The sequence below is a fragment of the Myotis myotis genome, unplaced genomic scaffold (assembly GCF_014108235.1).
Source record: "Myotis myotis isolate mMyoMyo1 unplaced genomic scaffold, mMyoMyo1.p scaffold_m19_p_14, whole genome shotgun sequence".
NCBI lineage: Eukaryota > Metazoa > Chordata > Mammalia > Chiroptera > Vespertilionidae > Myotis > Myotis myotis.
In genome coordinates this window covers 13,769,814-13,788,568 of record NW_023416318.1, presented here as the reverse complement: position 1 = coordinate 13,788,568, position 18,755 = coordinate 13,769,814, and the positions used below count along the sequence as shown (strand labels likewise).

Sequence of the window (18,755 nt, the reverse complement as noted above, 5' to 3'; positions counted from 1 at the left end):
CACTGAAGCAAGCAAGCCTCATGTTAGTTTCAAGCTGCCTGGCTGCCGGCCGCCATCTTGGCTGGCAGTTAATTTGCATATTGCCCTGATTAGCCAATGGGAAGGGTAGCAGTCGTACGCCAATTACCATGTTTCTCTTTTATTAGATAGGATTATTTTCCATATAAACAACTGTAAACCTACTTTTGCCCCATCCTGTATTGATTAGCCTGGGGAAACATCACTATAAATAAATTTATATTACATATATATATATATATATATATATATGTAAATATATATGTGTATACATACACACAACACTGTAAAAGACTAAAAATAAGGAAATTATTGCCCATTCACTAACAATTTTCAGAAAGGGCATAATAGAAATATAAAATATGTAAATAATAAAAAATGACAAATAAGGTAAAAATGTAAGTTATAATAAAAATAAGTAAACTCTCAGGTAAGGTAAAAATATAAAATCCAACTCCATGGTATTTATAAGAAACAACTATAATACAGTGACATGTAAAGAAGCTTATAAAAAGACCAGGGAAAAGAACATTTGACAAACACGAAAAAGAAAGTAGGGTTATACTCTAAGTAAAAAAAGAATTTAAGAAGAAAAAGCATTAATAGGAAAAAGTGGATCACTTTATATTGATAAAGGCAGTGATTCACAACAGAGATTACATTCTTATGAAACTTTAGGTTCCAAATAGAATTGCATTCAAGTGTACAAATAAGACATTCGAGGCTCCAAAATAAGACATTGATGAAAATACTATGTGAGGGAGACTTTAACATACCCTTATTCTTTGGCAGATCAATGAGGCAAAGTATAAACAAAAATATATTACATGTATTTTAACAGATGTAAATTAAACTTTGAACCCTATAAATACAGATTCCATTTTTTTAGTGCCCATGAAGCACCAGCAAAAACTGATCTATTAATTAGCCCATAAAAATTTCTATGTAGAAATTATAGCACCTTCATGTAGGCTATTTTGCAACCCTTATCAAAAGGCGTAAGAAAACACATGATCATTAATCCAGTAATTCCCATGTTATGAAAATTTATCCTGAGTAAATCATCAAGGAAATGCAAAAAAATTGAACTATGATATATTTATTGCAGCAGTGTTTGTAATAGTGCAAAATTAGAAACAATATACATATCCAACAATGGGGGGAGATCAAATAAATTATTTTACCTATGTACAGTGGAATTCTCTGTAGTCATTAACTAATGATGCTGTAGAAGAATATTTAATGCATTAAAATAGGGAAATATTCAGGCTATATTAAGTAAAATATCAGAATATAAAATACTATAGTCCCATCATATAGGAACCTATATGCATAGAAAAAAGTCTGGAAGGATAGGCACAAACCAAAATGTTAAGAGTAGTAATCTCTAGATGGTGGAATTATGGATGATTTTTATGTTCTTTTGTGTCTTCACTTTCTTCATCGGACAGTAATATTACAAGTATTACTTTTGTAATAAGCAATAACAAATGTTATTTTTAAAACTCTGCGAAAAATCCAGACAAGCTTTACAAAGCTAGAGACTTCGAGCTGTGTATTCCATTTTAGAACTCATTTATCTGACTGTTAACTTTGCTTTCCTCCCCTCAGGGTGACACATCTGGAGACTACAGGAAGGTTCTGCTAATTCTCTGTGGAGGAGATGATTAAACTGAAATCCTGGGAAGATAAGAGGATTCCCAAAACCTTGATATTTTTTAACTTCATTTTTCTACACTGCTATTAGCATTATCTCAGAACACTTATTTCCAAATTAAAACGCCTACATTTGCCTCCTAGGCTATAGACTGTGTTATTATTCATCTATAATTATAACTCATGATGCTTGAAAGCTGAACTTGTATTTCAAAGCTTATAAAACTTAAAAGGAGATTTAAAATTAGAAATAATAATGTGCTCCATGTTTTTAACAGATTCATCTGTGTTTCACAGAAATTGGGATATATGAAATTATTTCATGGGGGGTTTTTTTGGTGAAAATCTATAAAAGTGGAAGACTGGAAGGCTATTCTAAATCACTTTTCTTTCCTAATTCTATTTTTAAAGTGGCTAGTCATTTCTTAATTTGAAATTGTGAGCTTCTAGTTAGTAAGAATATCTGTCCAATTTCCTATTTCACATAGTCATAGTATGAAAGCACCCACAAATGTTCTTTGTTTAGGTTTTGTTGATAGCATTAGTTGATCTTTACTATGTTTGATGTGAACTACTTCCTCCATCACATCTTATGTTAAGATCACTTACTCTCTCCAATTTGAAGTATACCAAAATCACCAAGTTGTCTGAACAAATTAAATTCTAACTGTGGTATACAGATCATATATGTCTGGTTACCAAACATAAATGCTGGACATTCCACAATATTTTTGTTAATGTCTTAAGTCAGTTTTAAGATGAATGTAATGCTCTGAATTTTACTTAAATTTTTTTGTGCTGAAAATAATTTTTTAAATCATTTTGGATTTTGTCAATTTGTATTCATTTACATTTGCACTGTGTCTTTCAACTTTATAATTATTTTGATTAAAAAGTTCCGTTTGTATACATCATGGAAAAATAATTTGAATAAAACATGGTGTCTTTAAGATGAGGTATACTCTTTATCCGACTTTACCACTTGTGAATTTTTTCTTCCTGAAACCTGAAAGGTATTTTTGAAGGACTTGTGTTACTCAGTTTCTATTAAGAACTACAACATTGAGGGGGAAAAAACAACATAATTAGTCTTATATACTGGTACACCTACTGCTGTAAAACTAATGTTCACATATACCAAACGGTATTCTTACTTAATGACATAAAAATAATGTATTTAATTTATTCTCTGAAAATGAGTGATGCTCTCCATTCTAAGTGGAACACTTATCTATAATAATAAAAGCATAATATGCTAATTAAACCAGATGACCTTCCAGACGAAGCAGGGGCTGCAGCTGCAGGATCAAGGCAGCTGCCAAGGCTGCGAGGGAGGGATCCAGGCAGCCACCAAGGCTGTGAAGGCCTACTCTTGCATGAATTTCGTGCATCGGGCCTCTAGTATTAAATAAGAATATTTTTCTTCTTTGTTCATTCTGTACTATTTGTATTTTGACAGGTGAAATATCAGGGTTTGTTTTTCAATTTGTGTCTACTTGCTTATTATACTAGTAAGTGCTCAAGCAATTGGTAAAAGCTATTTACATGAATACTTAGTAATTCTAGTTAAATATAGGAAATGGTACTTCTGCTTTGATACCTACTCAGAAGAGCATGAAATTTCCAAATAATTTTGATTTTAGAAGCATTACACTTTTTTTTTTGATAGTTTTACCTTTAAATTGTGTATGACTTAGCCAGAATTTTAAAACAAATTGCATTTGTTGACTAGAAGTTTTCTAGAGGGCATGATAAAGCCACCCTAGAGGAATGTTTGTTTTCCTATATAATAAAAGAATAGTATGCAAATTGTCCCCTCCACTGGGAGTTGTCCAGGAGTTTGACCAGGGGGTGGGGCTGGCCTGGGGAAGGGAAGGAGTACCCAGCCAGCAGCCGGCAGCCACTAGGGACCCTACCAGTGCACAGATTTTGTGCACTGGGCCTCTAGTATTCAATAAGTCTGATGTAATACTATAATTATGAAGTTACTTTTTCTCTCCCACCATTTATATTTACTTATTGGGCCCAATTCTTCTGTATTTAGATGAAAATTCCAATAGAGGATAGAATTATAACTTTTTTGGTTACTCTTAGATGATAAAAAGTCCTACTGTGCAGTCCCTTAAGGTCATAAAACAATGATTTCAGTAATTAATATGCCCAGTCAAAATTCCAAACCTGATTTATAATTGAAGCTTCTTCCTTCATTCAGCTCTGGCCTATTGATGGCATTGGGGGAAGGGTCATGGTAGGCCTCTCTTTGTCTACCTAGGCTTCCTTCCATACTCTATCCCTCAGCCCCCAACCTAGCCAGGGTTGTAGTAGTGTTGCCAGTGGAAATTTGGCACCCTCTGAATCTGTTGTGGGCCCCAGTTGGCTACTAGCTGAGAGAGAGAGAGAGAGAGAGAGAGAGAGAGAGAGAGAGAGAGAGAGAGAGAGAGAGAGAAGAGAAGAGAAGAGAAGAGGAGAGAGGCGAGAGGAGAGAGGAGAGAAGAGAAGAGGAGAGAGGAGAGAAGAGGGAATGAATTTGTTCCCTTGGGATTATGAGGTTATAATATCTCAGGCTTGTAAAAGACTAAGACCACCTTTTTCAAAATAACTAGCCAATTTCCCAAGCTTTCCAGACTGCACTGGGCCCACCTTCCAACCAATCTAGTATGGTATTTTCCCAGGCTATGGTCAAGCACCTCCCTAGGTGCCATTCTGACTTCTCTTGTGCATGTGCTTAAGTTCCTCTTCATTGTGCTATCCCTTCTCCCAGTGTTCTGTGGGGAACAGAAAGGTGGTTTCCTGGGGAGTGTGTGAAGCTGTGACTTCCTGGCAAAGCAAGCAAGCTCATGCTCCCCAGTTGATTATACTTAATAATATCTGACTCCATTTGCCTCCTGCCTTTATGAATAACTAGCTAACTGCCTCCACTAACATTACCTGACTGTGCTCTGGTGTTTATGGTCATGCTGTGTGCTGTTGGCAGATGTTTAAAGCTGATTCTTGTGGGCATTCTCTTGGGTTCTTTTATCAACCCCATCATCAGGGAATTACTCATCTTCGGTTCCTTTGGTAAGGCAAATGAAATTCTTGTTTTTCAGCCTTTAAGAATTTGATGATAACTTCAGGTTCTCTGTGCTGCACTGTTTGTCCTTCCATCCAGGCTTCTTGCTGGATGTCTTATGGTGGCCCACACCTGTTTCATGGCAAACACTGGCATATCCTTTGTGTTGACAGATTCTGGGCTGCTCCCCTTGCAGCCATCATTCTCCTTTCCTAGCCCTTACCCCCAAACTGCCCCAGCCAACCTTTCTCAATTCAGATTTCTCAGGGTAAGACACCAGTCCCCTGGGGCCCCCAAACTACATATACTGCTGACGGGAGTATAAATTGGTGAGATCATTTCAGAAGCAATTTAACAAAGTTTAAAGTTTCTAGTAAATTCACTTCTGGGAATTTACCTGGTGAATCTCTTGCACAGGGTGTTCATTACTGCTCTATTAAGAGCATTAAAGTAGAAAAACCTAACTCCTTCAGTAAGGGAAAAAAATAAATTATGGGTTAGTCACACAATGAGCACTGAAAATTAACTAGAGATTTGTCAGTTGAATAAGTCTCAAAAGTATAATTTTGAGAGAGGAGAAAGGTGTAGAATGATAGGTATAGTATAATTCCACTTAATTACATGCCTAAATGTGCAAAAGAAAGTATATTGCTAATGTGTGTGTGTGTATAAATATGTGTGTGCATATGTGAACATGCATGGGAATAATGATATACACCATCATCAAGATAGTGGTCACTGTGAGGGAGAGAGACAGACTGAGATGGAGAGGGAGTGTCTTCCTTTCTGTATCCCATCCTATCTAATAAAAGAGTGATATGCAAATTGACCATCACTCCAACACACAAGATGGCTGCCCCATGTGGACACAAGATGGCCGCCACAAAGATGGCGCCACAAAGATGGCCGCTGCAAGATGGCCGCCACAAGATGGCGCCACAAAGATGGCCAGCACAAAATGGCCGCCACAAAGATGGCGCCACAAAGATGGCCACCACAAGATGGCGCCACAAAGATGGCCAGCACAAAATGGCCGCCACAAAGATGGCGCCACAAAGATGGCCAGCACAAGATGGCCACCACAAAAGATGGCTGCCACGAAGATGGCGCCACAAAGATGGCCAGCACAAAATGGCCACCACAAAAGATGGCTGCCACAAAGATGGCCACCACAAAAGATGGCCACCACGAAGATGGCGCCACAAAGATGGCCAGCACAAAATGGCCGCCACAAAGATGGCACCACAAAGATGGCCAGCACAAGATGGCGCCACAAAAGATGGCTGTCACAAAGATGGCTGCTGCAAGATGGCCGCCACAAGATGGCCAGCAGGGGAGGGCAGTTGGGGGGAACCAGGCCTGCAGGGGAGGGCAGTTGGGGGGGACCAGGCCTGCAGGGGAGGGCAGTTGGGGGGGACCTGGCCTGCAGGGGAGGGCAGTTGGGGGGGACCAGGCCTGCAGGGGAGGGAAGTTGGGGGCGACCAGGCCTGCAGGGGAGGGCAGTTGGGGGGGACCAGGCCTGCAGGGGAGGGCAGTTGGGGGGGACCAGGCCTGCAGGGGAGGGCAGTTGGGGGGGACCTGGCCTGCAGGGGAGGGCAGTTGGGGGTGACCTGGCCTGCAGGGGAGGGCAGTTGGGGGGGACCAGGCCTGCAGGGGAGGGCAGTTGGGGGGGACCAGGCCTGCAGGGGAGGGCAGTTGGGGGGGCCAGGCTGACAAGGAAGGGCAGTTAGGGGTGACCGGACTAGCAGGAAAGGGCAGTTGGGGGTGACCAGGCCTGTAGGGGAGGACAGTTAGGGGAAATCAGGCTGGCAGGGGAGTGGTTAGGGGGTGATCAGGCTGGCAGGCAGAAGCAGTTAGGGGCAATCCAGCGGTTGGGAGCCAGCAGTCCTGGATTGTGAGAGGGATGTCTGACTGCCCATCTGGGATTGGGCCTAAACAGGCAGTCGGACATCCCTCAAGGGGTCCCAGATTGGAGAGGGTGCAGGCTGGGCTGGGACACACACACACACACACACACACACACACACAAATTTCATGCACTGGGCTTCTAGTTCTATATAAAAGAATGAATCAAAGCAAGTATAATAAATTTGAGTTTTTATTAAAATTTGTTATTATAGTTATGGTGGGTCCATAACTTATTACTAATTATTTATCTTATTACTCTGAGTAATTCATTATAAATATTTTATTTAAAAAGTAGCCAGAGGGAGTCAGGGCGTGAGAGTTGTCCAGAGTCCAGAGCAAGGGCTGCACACGCTGAGCAGACACCTGTAGCTTTTACGCAGGCACCTGTACATTTCGCTCCGGCCTCCAGAAGGCACTGGAAGCCCTGACCATCCCAGCGCAGACCCCACTGCCCCTGGGTGGAAAGGAAGGGAGTGCAGGGAACGTTTACCATAATCCGTAGGGGAAGCCAAGAATCGATGCTTAAGGAACCCAAGGGCCTAGCGTTCCAAGCCGCACATTCTAGGTCCTCCCTCGGAAAGCCAGGCCCGCCGGCGGCAGGGCGCGACCCCAGCACGTGGTGACTCCTCCACGGAAGCGCTCGAACAACACTCTTTGTGGCCCCCAGAGTAGCACAGGGCCCAGTAGCCCTCTAGAGCTCAAAGAGCTTTTGCAGAAACAATGAGCTGCAATTCCCGGTCCAGTTAACACAAAGGGTGTGTGCGAAATGATGCTGAAAGCTAAGTCGGCCCCCAAATTTAGGCCGGTGGGAGATACAGGCTGATCAGTGCGCAAGCATCACAAGCCCTGGAGAGCGCACGGCCCCCTTCACCCTCGTCCGGTTCCGCGCAGGCTCCGCCCCTTCCGGAGGCTCGCCGCGAGCATGCGCCGTCCGGCCGCGCTTATTTGCAAGAGCGAAGGGTTAAGGTCCTGCAGCCCGGAGACGCCGCGAGCAGAGACGCGGCGGGCGGGGCGGTGGATGGAAGCGGCGGCGGCGTTCCCTGCAACGGTTGAGGCTGCGCGTGAGAAAGGGGTCGTGTAGGCACTCGGGCCTGGTGGAGACCGGCGGCGGCCGGGCCATGGCGGGAGACCGGGTCCGCCGGGCTACCTGAAGTGCGCCCCGTGACATCCCGGGGAGCCGTGGCCCATGGGCTCGCTGAGCAGCCGAGTGCTGCGCCCCCCGGGGCGAACCCGGGCCCAGCCGGAACCGGGTTCCGGGGCGGGGGGCTCGGCGCGGAGGTCGGAGGCTGGCGGCGACGCGGCCGGCCACGGCTTCTGTTACTGCCCCAGCAGCCGCAAGCGTAAGCGGAGCAGCGGGGCCCTCTGCTACTGTCACCCCGAATCCGAGACCGATGAGGAGGAGGAGGAAGGGGACGAGCAGCAGCGGCTCCTCAACACCCCGCGAAGGTACGTGGAGGGACGCGCCCGCACCTGTTGGGCGGCTCCCGCGGCCGGGCCGGGGGACTAGCCGGGCGGCGCTGGCGGGGTGCGGCGTGTCCTGGACCAGGCACAGGTGGGAGCCGGCCCGATGCCGCGCAGGTGGGGAGCGCCTTGGGGGGACGCTGGGGGTTCGGGACGACAAACCACAGACGCCGCCCGGATGCTGTGACGGCCCCGAGAGGAGACCCGGCAACGCCAAGCCGAAGCTGGCGCCTCGTTAAACCGTGGACGCGACCTGCCGGCTGCCCGACGCGGTACACCTTTGTCTTCTCCGAGTGGGTGTCGGTAAAGTTAGCTGCTTGGCATCCGGGGGCCTTAAATAGTACAGACTAGTAAGCTTAGTGTCTGCGATGGGCACTCCCATGGTGGTGCACTCAGGGTAGCGGAAATGACTGCGGTTCTTAGCTGTGAAGGTGGCGTTTACCGATGGTTACCGATGGTACGCGGACGTTCCTTCCTCGGAACCGGCTTTCAAAGCCTGGAGCGCTTGACCGCTCACCGTGCGTGTGCAGCAGCTGGCTCAACCTTTTTTTTTTTTTTTTTCTTTTTTCCGAAGAGTTGCAAACCAGGATGTTGACTTGTGAACTACAATGTTGTTTCTAAGTAGGAAATGTTTTCACACACACAGTCTGGTTGCTCGGTTTGTTTTTAAAGGTCACCAGTGGGGTCACCTAGATTTAACTTTTGTAATGAAATTTTTTTTTTAATGATTCAAAAATTTTTTGCTGACACAACCACTGGGTATTGTAAAATAAAAGCGTTACAGATAACTTATGTTGATAGTTTGGTTTGTAACATCTTTCATACAGTTTTAGGTAAGAATGCTTGTCCAGAAATGGACACCCACCCCCCCCCCCCCACCCCCCACACTGTCAAATTGCTACCTTTGGGGAGAGTCAGCGTAATGTAGTTTTAACAGCTCAGATTCCGTATTCTAGTCTGTATTCTGCACATAATAGTCTTATTTCCTCACTAGTAAAATGGAGATACTAATAATTGCCGTAAAGGGTTTATTAAAATGCATACAATGAGCAGTGCTTGGTATAGAAGAACTCAGTAAATCTTGTCTCCTTGATGAATTGACTCACTATATCGTTACAAAATGTCTCTCTTTATCCCTGATAATATAGCCACTGCCACTTTATTTTAATAAGTGTTTGAAAGGTATATATTTTTCTACTTTCTATAACACTTTACCTGTGTTATATTTAAAGAGCCATCTACAGCATACAGATGGTGTGTGTGTGTGTGTGTGTGTGTGTGTGTTTTCAATGGGATAGTTTCTGCCTTTTAATCAGTATTTAGGTCACATATTTAATATGTCATTATTGAAATATATGTTAGGGTCTATTTGAAAGAGAAATCACACAGTAATTTGAACAGGGAAAATGTAATATAACCAAGTAACTGGAAATTAACTACTGAAGGTAAACTACTAAGGTAAAGAGATCTATGAAAAAAATAGAGCAGTCACTACTTTTAGGGCTGAGGCAGAATACCCAAGGAAGGAACAAATTTGGACTAGAGCTGCCTTTTCCAAGCTGAGATTCTGATGTTGAAGGAGGTGTAGCTATAGCCCAGAAATGAAGTTTGCTGAGATGTGGAAGGGTGAGGCTGGCAAGCAGGAAACTGCCCACTAAGATGCTGGCAAAATTTTCTTGGAGGCCATCTGGCTTAGACAGCTGAGAATATTTACTGTCTAGACCTTTACAGAAACAGTTTGCCAACCCCTGGACATGAGTGAACTGAAATGGAGACTTTTTAAAAAAAAATGTATTTGTATTGATTTCAGAGAGGAAGGGAGAGACAGACAAAACCATCCTATATAATAAAGAGGTAATGTGCAAATTGACCATCACTCCAACACACAAGATGGCCAGCACAAGGTGGTCAGCAGGGGAGGGCAATTGGGAGGGACCAAGCTTGCAAGGGAGGGCAGTTGGGGGGGCCAGGCCTTCAGGTGAGGGCAGTTGGGGGTGTCCAGGGCAGCAGGGGAGAGCAGTTGTGAGTGACCAGGCCAGGAGGGGAGGGCAGTTAGGGGTGACCACACCAGCAGGGGAGGGCAGTTAGGGGCAATTGGGCCAGCAGGGGAGCAGTTAGGCGTTGATCAGGCTGGCAAGGGAGTTGTTAGAGGATGATCAGGCAGGTAGGCAGAAGCAGTTAGGGGCAATCAGGCAGGCACACAGGCGAGTGGTTGGGAGCCAGCAGTCCCGGATTGTGAAACGGATGTCTGACTGCAAGTTTAGGCCTAATCCCACCAGGCGGACATCCCTGGAGGGGTCCCAGATTAGAGAGGGTGCAGGCTGGGCTGAGAAACACACACACCCGTGCACAAATTTCATGCACTGGGCCTCTAGTCAATGATAAGAGAATCATTGATAGGCTACCTCCTTCATACCCCCTCCTGGGGATTGAGCCCCCAACCTGGGCCTGTGCCCTGAACTGGGGATCAAACCATGACTATCTATAGGGGGATGCTCATCCACTGAGCCACACTCACCCGGGCTGGAATGGAGACTCTTTAAAGCAAACTTTTAGTAGAAAATGCACATCAGAGTTTCGTATGTGTATATTGGTGGTAGGTGCTTGGTTTATTTAGCGCAGTATGGATGAAGGTATAAGAAAAAAGACCCAGACTTTTGGCACTAATATGCTTCCTGAGGTTGCATATCCCACTTCAACCAACTACTGCATGAAAAGCTTGGCTACCAGGCCCACCTTAGACCTCATACCTTTTGTCAACTGCATGTTTTACTTTATATTAACAAGATTGTTAAAAACTCAGCTGTTCTGCAACCAGATCATGAGTGTTTTGTCCCTATACTGTCTCTAAATATTGAAGTCTATCATTAGTATTTGTTGTTATAACTATGTAAATACTGTTCACTGTAGTCAAGTAGAGTGCTAGGACTGTAAATAATACTTCATGGGCCCAATGTCACATCCCTCTGTTTTACTCATAGAGAAATTTTCTAACCTTACAGTTAAATGGAATATTTTTCTTACATTCCATCAAATGCATTGTCAGGCCCTGTTTTCATGTGTATGTTATGGAGATCCTGCCTTTTTTTATTGCTTTATTTTTCTAGTTTCTAACTACCTCTCCCCCTCCTCCCCCCGCACCCTCCTTGTTGACAAAAGAATATTCCTTCATCATATCTTCAGGTTTTTCTGTCTTCCCAAATACACCTGCATGGACTCCTTCTGTACCCAAGGCCTTCCTCCTGGGTCCTGTCATACTGCGTTCCCAGTCTGGATCCATTACTCTCTAGGTCTGCACTTATCCTGGGACTTACTTTCACATCATTTCTAGGATTGGATCCACTGTTTTCTGTAGCCTATATCTTCTTTCTCACTCATTTTAGGGAACTACATCCTGAAGTATTTTCTTAAGAAAGGATGTAAAAGGAGGTAATTTTTGTTTCCTCAGTGCTTCCTCAGAAGCCCACAGTGTTGATGAGAAATATGATGCTGGTGACCTTTTTATTTTCCTTTCTGGAACTTTTGGAGTTTTTTCTTTGGTATTTTGGTATTTAACTAGAATATGCTAAGTGTGGGTCTTATCATGGCCTTGGTACTTGTTGTATTGTTACAATCTAGAGACTACTTTAGTTGGAAAAAACTTTCTTCCATTCATTTTCTTTCTTCTGTTGTCTTTGTTTTCTCTTTCTTGGACCCTTTTTAATTGGATTTCTTGGATTATACCTCTTTTCTTTTTTCTTTTTCTTTTTTGTAATCCTTTCTAGGTCTTATTTGCTTTTGTTTTGAGAAATTTCCTTAACTTTGCCATTCAGCCTTGCTTAGGGCTTTTTAATTCCAGCAACCATGTTTTTAGTGTCTAAGACAGGGGTGGGCAAACTTTTTGACTCGAGGGCCACAATGGGTTCTTAAACTGGACCGGAGGGCCAGAACAAAAGCATGGATGAAGTGTTTCTGTGAACTAATATAAATTCAAAGTAAACATCATTACATAAAAGGGTACGGTCTTTTTTTTTTTTTAGTTTTATTCATTTCAAATGGGCCGGATCCGGCCTGCGGGCCGTAGTTTGCCCACGGCTGGTCTAAGATCTCTTTTATTTTATTGTTCTGAGTAATCCTTTATCATAACATTCTGTTATTTTATTATTGTAATATTCTAAGATCTCTAGATGTATTAATTAGACTATTCTTGTTTTGTTTTGAAGTTCTTTTTTCCCTGAATTATGTTTCTCTGGGGTCAGTTTCTCTCTTTTTAATAATACTCCATATTTTCCTCAGGTTGGATGATTCTTGGTTGTCTGCTTTTATTTAAGAACTAGAGGCCCGGTGCACAAAAATTTGTGCACTCGCGGTGAAGGGGGGGGGGTCCCTCAGCCTGGCCTGTGCCCTCTCGCAGTCTGGGATCCCTCGGGAAATAACGCCCTGCTGGCTTAGGCCTGCTCCCGGGTGGCAGAGGGCAGGCCCAATCCCTAGGTGCAGCCCCTGGTCAGGCTCAGAGCAGGGCCGATTGGGGAGTTGGTGCGCCGCCCCCTGTCATGCACAGAGCAGGGCGGATTGGGAGGTTGCGATGCCACCCTCAGTCACGCTTAGGGTAGGGCCAATTTGGAGGTTGGGGCGCCGCCCCCTGTCACACTCAAGGCAGTGTCGATGGGGAGGTTGCGGCGCCACCCCTTGTCACGCACAGAGCAGGGCCAATCCGGGGGTTGGGGCACCGCACCCTGTCACACACAGAGCCGCAGGTCGATCATGGGGTTTGGGAGCTCCCCCTACCAGGCACAGAGCAGGGCTGATCAGGGGGTTGGGGCGCCTTCCCCTGTCACGAACAGAGCAGGGCAGATAGGGAGGTTGTGGCCCTGCCCCCTGTCACACACAGAGCCGCAGGGCGATCAGGGGGTTTGGGCGCTGCCCCGTCACGCTGATCCCGGTGCCGGGAGGCCTCTATAAGGGAGGATACTATAAGGAACTGGAATTTACATTGTCTCATTTATTTCTCCCAGTAACGCAACGAAGTGGGCGCTATTGACACCCTTATTACATCTGGGGTAACCGAGCTGTGGTAAAGCTGGGACTCAAACCCAAGTCTGTCTACCACCAAAGAATGTGCTACTATTTCTTCTGCCTGTTGGGAAGAGATGTTAAATACTCTGGTTCAAAACACCATCTGAAACAATTCATTATTAAAAATATTAAAATTTGTTAACTACTAGGAAAGCTGTCAGGCTTGGCCAGGAATATAAAGATATTGATAAGCCTCTACCTAGGGCGTTTCATATGTACTAGACTAGCGGTTCTCAACCTGTGGGTCACAACCCCTTAGGGGGGTCGAACAACCCTTTCACGTCGGAAAACACATATATAATTACATTGTTTTTGTGATTAATCACTATGCTTTAATTATGTTCAATTTGTAACAATGAAAATACATCCTGCATATCAGATATTTATATTACGATTCATAACAGTAGCAAAATTACAGTTATGAAGTAGCAATGAAAATAATTTTATTGTTGGGGATCACCACAACATGAGGAACTGTATTAAAGGGTCGCGACATTAGGAAGGTTGAGAACCACTGTACTAGACCATCTTGAGCAATGACTATCAAACTTAAAAAAAATTCTTTGTTTATATTGCATCTTATGCAGAAATCCAAGATGCTTACAAATATAATATGTGAAGCCCCTCTGAAGTTAGGTGGGATGCTCTGCATTCACTTCTCGGTTCTTCCTGGTGGCTACTTTTCCATTGAGCGTAATTTTGAGAACCTTTGGTCTAAGGCTGCAAACTAATTGTCCACTTGGGGGTGAGGTGACATTTTAACTAGTTTTTAAAATAGTTTGATACCAAAGTAAATTAAATGTAAATTATTTTTAAAATTACTTAGATGGATGAAATTTTTACACATGTTCTCCATTCTGTAATTGTATAGTAGTATTATTATAGTTGTATTGAGATGCTCTGTAGTGCTGATTTCTAAATAAGGGAATAAGTAAAAATAACTCTGACTTATCTTAATTTACTGAACAGGTAATCAAACATTGCAAAAACATGTATAGTGAAAGATCTCACTCCCGTGCTTCCCCCATTTATCCACTATTACCCCTCTTGGGAATAGAATACCTCAGAGATAACCACTACTGTTAGTTTCTTAATGTACTCTTCTGTACATGAGCAAATTTAAATATATAATAGACCTCTGTCCTTTTACTCATTGGTTCTATTTAATAAAAATTGAATAAAAGGAGTATTTTGAGTTATTTGCAAAATCAGTAAAACATTCAGTTTTACACATATGTAACAGTTGCATTTCTTTTAACAGGAAGAAATTAAGGAGTACATCTAAATATATTTATCAAACATTATTTTTGAATGGTGAAAATAGTGACATTAAAATTTGTGCTCTGGGAGAAGAGTGGAGCTTACACAAAATATATTTATGTCAAGTAAGTATTTTATTTTTCTGTTTGAATAACTATATGTAAAAAACTCAAGCTCTTTTAAGTCATGTTCTTTATATTTGCATTTCATAGTAATCTTTTGCATGGACAGTGGTTAACTCCTATCATCTAATATAAAAAGTATTGTTTTATTAAGAACTGTGGCGAACATTGTTAGTGAAAGCTTAGTTTGGTCTAGAAACAGATTTTGAATTTTCATTGTAATAAGGGCCTAGCAATAAATACGTTTTGTCATTACTTCAGTAGGGTGCTTATTTTGGTGCCTTCTGTTGACAAAAGGGAAAAAAAAATGTTTAACATTAAGGCTAAGATTGCTGCATTTATTTAATATGTGTATGATTATTTAAATGGATGAACTCAGAATGTTGCTTTGTAGTTAACATTAAATGTGAATGGAAAGTTCTTGACACAATCTTCCTTTTCTTCTGGAAAATTCAGTTAAAGAAAACAACGAAAAAGTATATAGACTAACTCATTTAGCTAATACATTTTTTGATTTCTGTGCTAAAAAATATTGCTGTCACCACATTTTAAGATTCAAAAATTTCAAAATAAAAGAAAACATTGCTTTAATGGCTCAAATATTTTATTTATTTTCTTATCAAATCTGTTTTTTCTTCAAATCATTGTTCTAGGCACTTGGGATAGAGCAGTGAACAATTCAGTTCTTATCCTGTGGAGCTTATATTTTTTCCTCTCTTTTTCACCATTTGACAATAATTACTGGTAAGATAGTATAGTTTAAGATTTTTTAGTTTAACATTTGAAAGAAATTTTTCTCTAACATTTTAATCATAGTTTTTATTTAATTTTTTGGACAGTTTTATTTTGCCTTAAAGTATATAGCCTAGAGAATACATCAGAACATTGGTCTCAGCTTAAGGATATGGTTCATATCTTTCTTTTTAATCTCTCAAAGCAGTTTTGTGATTTTAAGGATGAAAATGCCTCTTTCCATCTCAAGAAAAACTGGATTGATTATAGTGCAAGCCACATGCTAAATTATAAGGCCCCTGAGGACAGAGGCAGTGTGTTTTCTTTACTGCTATATTCATAGTGCCTTGTATGTACTAAGTACTCAGAAAAGTTTTTTAAATAATTGGTTAATATTTGATCCATTCCAAAGTAATTCTGATTATGAGAGGTGCTATCTAGTAAGTAACTAAATACTTCACCCATTCTGGAATCTTTCCAAGAATTCAGGTTCATTCTGGAATTTTCTGATTAGATAAAATTAAACTTTGGATTTACCGTAATTTCTTGGGAATCATCCTATTAGTATTGACTTGGGACTGGTCTGGATCCTTTACAGCCACTGAGGTACAGTACAGTAGGGAATTCACAGTTTGAGGGCTTTATTCTATTCTCCTTCCTTGATACATTTTTATTTATCCACCTGTGTATTGTCATATGTTTGAGATACTTAAATATGTAACATAATTTCTAAGTTTCAATTTAGAATGTCATTGACAAGGAAAATATATACATGTAATATTCTCAAAAATTGTTAAAAGCTAATGAAGTTCATATATTACTATATAGGAATTCAGTTCAGATAACAATAGGAGAATTTGATTTAGTTTTCATTAAATTAGTACTAAATTGAAACTATTTTTGTATATCTAACAGTGTCCTTATATCAATTTCTTTCTCCTATAGACACATTTGGCAATTATTTTTCTCTTGAAATAATATGATAGGTTTGTTTCAGTAGAATAGTTGGCTTAAAGTTAGAAATGGGGAAATAATTTGGAAGACACAGAAAGTACTGGGTAATCATTTATTTTTTTTATTTTTTATTTTTAAGTCTGGCTACTTTTCTAGTATGTTCAGTGGTTCTTGGAAAGAATCCAGCATGAATATTATTGAACTGGAGATTCCTGACCAGAATATTGATGTAGAAGGTAACCACCACCACAGTTATTACTGTTATGCAAAATAATGAAAACAACTTGTTATTATACTTTTAATGGAAAATAAATATTTTCTAACTTTGGAAGCTAGGAAAAAGTTCCATTTAATACCAGAAGGCAACAACATTATATTGATTTAGTCTATAGTTTATCAGTTCTGACCTACTTATCTCTAATATTTTTAGTCATCTGGGCCATATCAATATGTTTACTTAGGTTTGTAAATAAATCTGCCTGGGATTTGGAAGCTGTAGGGTAAAGGAAGGAAAAGTATGACCACTTATTTTAATTACATAGAAAAGCTGGTGAATAATTCATTGATTATTCCCTATATATGAAGATCTTTTCTGGGAACAATAAAAGGACAAAGTATATAATCAATGTTGATTTATTTATTTAGTTTAAAAATATTTAATACATTTTGTTTATTGATTTCAGAGAGGAAGGAAGAGGGAGAGAGAGGAAAAACATCAATGATGAAAGAGAATTATCACTTGGCTGCCTCCTGCAAGCCCCCTATTGGGTATCAAGCCCACAACCCAGGCATGTGCCCTGACTGGGAATTGAACCATGACCTCCTGGTTCATAGTTGCTACTCAACCACTGAGCCGTGCCAGCCAGACTAATCAGTGTTGATTTAGAGCTATAAGGATTCTTAGATGAGGAAGCTAAGACCCGGAGGATTTAAGGTGCTTATGTTAGGTCTCAAAGCAGTTTAATGAGCCTACATCAGACTCTAGTTCTAGTAATTGCTATTCCAAAGCTGCTTCTACTTTCTTCTTTTTTACCCCTTTTTATTGAATTTATTGGACTGACACTGGTTAACAAAATTATACAAGTTTCAGGTGCAAAAATATAAAGTAAACCATGTGAGACATAGGTGCGAATACAGCAGAGAAAAGGATGGACAGGCTTATTAGATAGCTGTGGTGGCTGGGTAAGAGTATAGCCTGGATAAGACCATCAGCTATTCCACACCAGTGGTGAAGCCCTGAAAGCATTAGGGTTAATATTATCATTGTGCCTATATTTGTACTTAATTGGTCTACTCAGGGGTATCTTTATAAAACTTTTTGAAGGGTGTCTAAATTCTGACCACTAATTAATGTCAAGATTACATCTAGAATAATCCAACTTGATTTGTTAAAATAAGTGGAAATTTATAACATTATTAACTTAGTATCATTAATCAGTAACCATTACTAGCATTTTTAATTAGTGATAATTCTCTTATCCTTTTAAGTACATATTAGATTTAGATGTATGTCTTAATGTGTAAAGATAGTTGTTATTTTTGTAATACTCTCATAGATATAATTGTTATTTCATTCTAATTTTGCTTCCAGCACTGCAGGTTGCATTTGGTTCACTGTATCGAGATGATGTCTTAATAAAACCCAGTCGAGTTATTGCCATTTTGGCAGCAGCTTGTATGCTACAGTTGGTAAGTATGCACGTTATTCAAATAAAGGATTACAGTTGTATTTTTGTTTCAAAGTATTCCAAAACAAAAATAAAGTTTAGCTTTTTATAATTTTTAAAATAAAAATGAATTGTATAAATATGCCATTTGTGGTGTCATGTAAAATGCTTAACCGAAAGCAATTTATTGCAACCAAAGAGGTCATGATGTCTATGTAAGATGAGTGCAAGCTGTTTCTGTGTAGACATCTTAGAATGACTAATGTGGGAAAAATTTACTTGTCTAAGCCCATTTACAGATTTCTATTCATTAATGGCTTATTTTGACTGTTATGAAGCAGATGGCTTGTAATTATGTACTGATTAGTTCATGGGTTCAAAAAACATCGAGTGCTTACTATGTAAACTTTTTCTTTATTATGGAATAACTGTGTGTAGATATGTGTAATCAATTGTAGAAGGACAGATTGATTCATTCAGCAGAAGTGTACTGAGCATTGTACTAAAGTGGGCATAAAGATCCAAAGGTAAATTCAGATACTGTCCCCACCTTTAAGAAGCTCACAATATAATGAATGTCGAATGGGAGAGGGAGGGTTGATATGCAGATCCAAAGGTAAATAAGAGCTGTCCAGTGTTATAGGTACGATGATAAACATCCTGTAGGATTTAGTGGATGCACAAAGTGGTCAGTTCAACGTGTTTGTGTCAAAGAAGGAAGTTGTGTTTGAGGTGAGTCTTGAAAACCAAAAAATGTACTTCTTTTGCAAAGTAAGAAGAGGAGAGGGGGAGAGCATTTCAGACAATAAACTAAGACCTAGTGGTGAAACTGGAGAATTAGAGAATCTGAATGGAACATGGCTCTAGCAT

The 18,755-nt window shown here is 41.0% G+C and overlaps 2 protein-coding genes across 8 annotated transcripts in view; both read left to right on the top strand.

Moving 5' to 3' along the window:
* Nucleotides 1-1,817, top strand: part of ANXA4 (annexin A4) — a 57,920-nt gene extending 56,103 nt beyond the window's left edge. For all 7 annotated transcript variants that reach the window (XM_036334254.1, XM_036334257.1, XM_036334252.1 and 4 more), the window contains one exon: nucleotides 1,630-1,817. In XM_036334254.1, coding sequence (XP_036190147.1) covers nucleotides 1,630-1,689 — 60 coding nt within the window. In that variant the 3' untranslated portion in view covers nucleotides 1,690-1,817. The remainder of the gene's footprint in view (nucleotides 1-1,629) is intronic.
* Nucleotides 1,818-7,573: 5,756 nt separating this feature from the next.
* Nucleotides 7,574-18,755, top strand: part of GMCL1 (germ cell-less 1, spermatogenesis associated) — a 44,000-nt gene continuing 32,818 nt past the window's right edge. Inside the window, exons 1-4 of the mRNA XM_036334251.1 lie at nucleotides 7,574-8,080; nucleotides 14,412-14,535; nucleotides 16,358-16,454; nucleotides 17,810-17,907. Of these exons, the coding sequence (XP_036190144.1) occupies nucleotides 7,821-8,080; nucleotides 14,412-14,535; nucleotides 16,358-16,454; nucleotides 17,810-17,907 (579 nt within the window). The 5' untranslated portion in view covers nucleotides 7,574-7,820. The remainder of the gene's footprint in view (nucleotides 8,081-14,411; nucleotides 14,536-16,357; nucleotides 16,455-17,809; nucleotides 17,908-18,755) is intronic.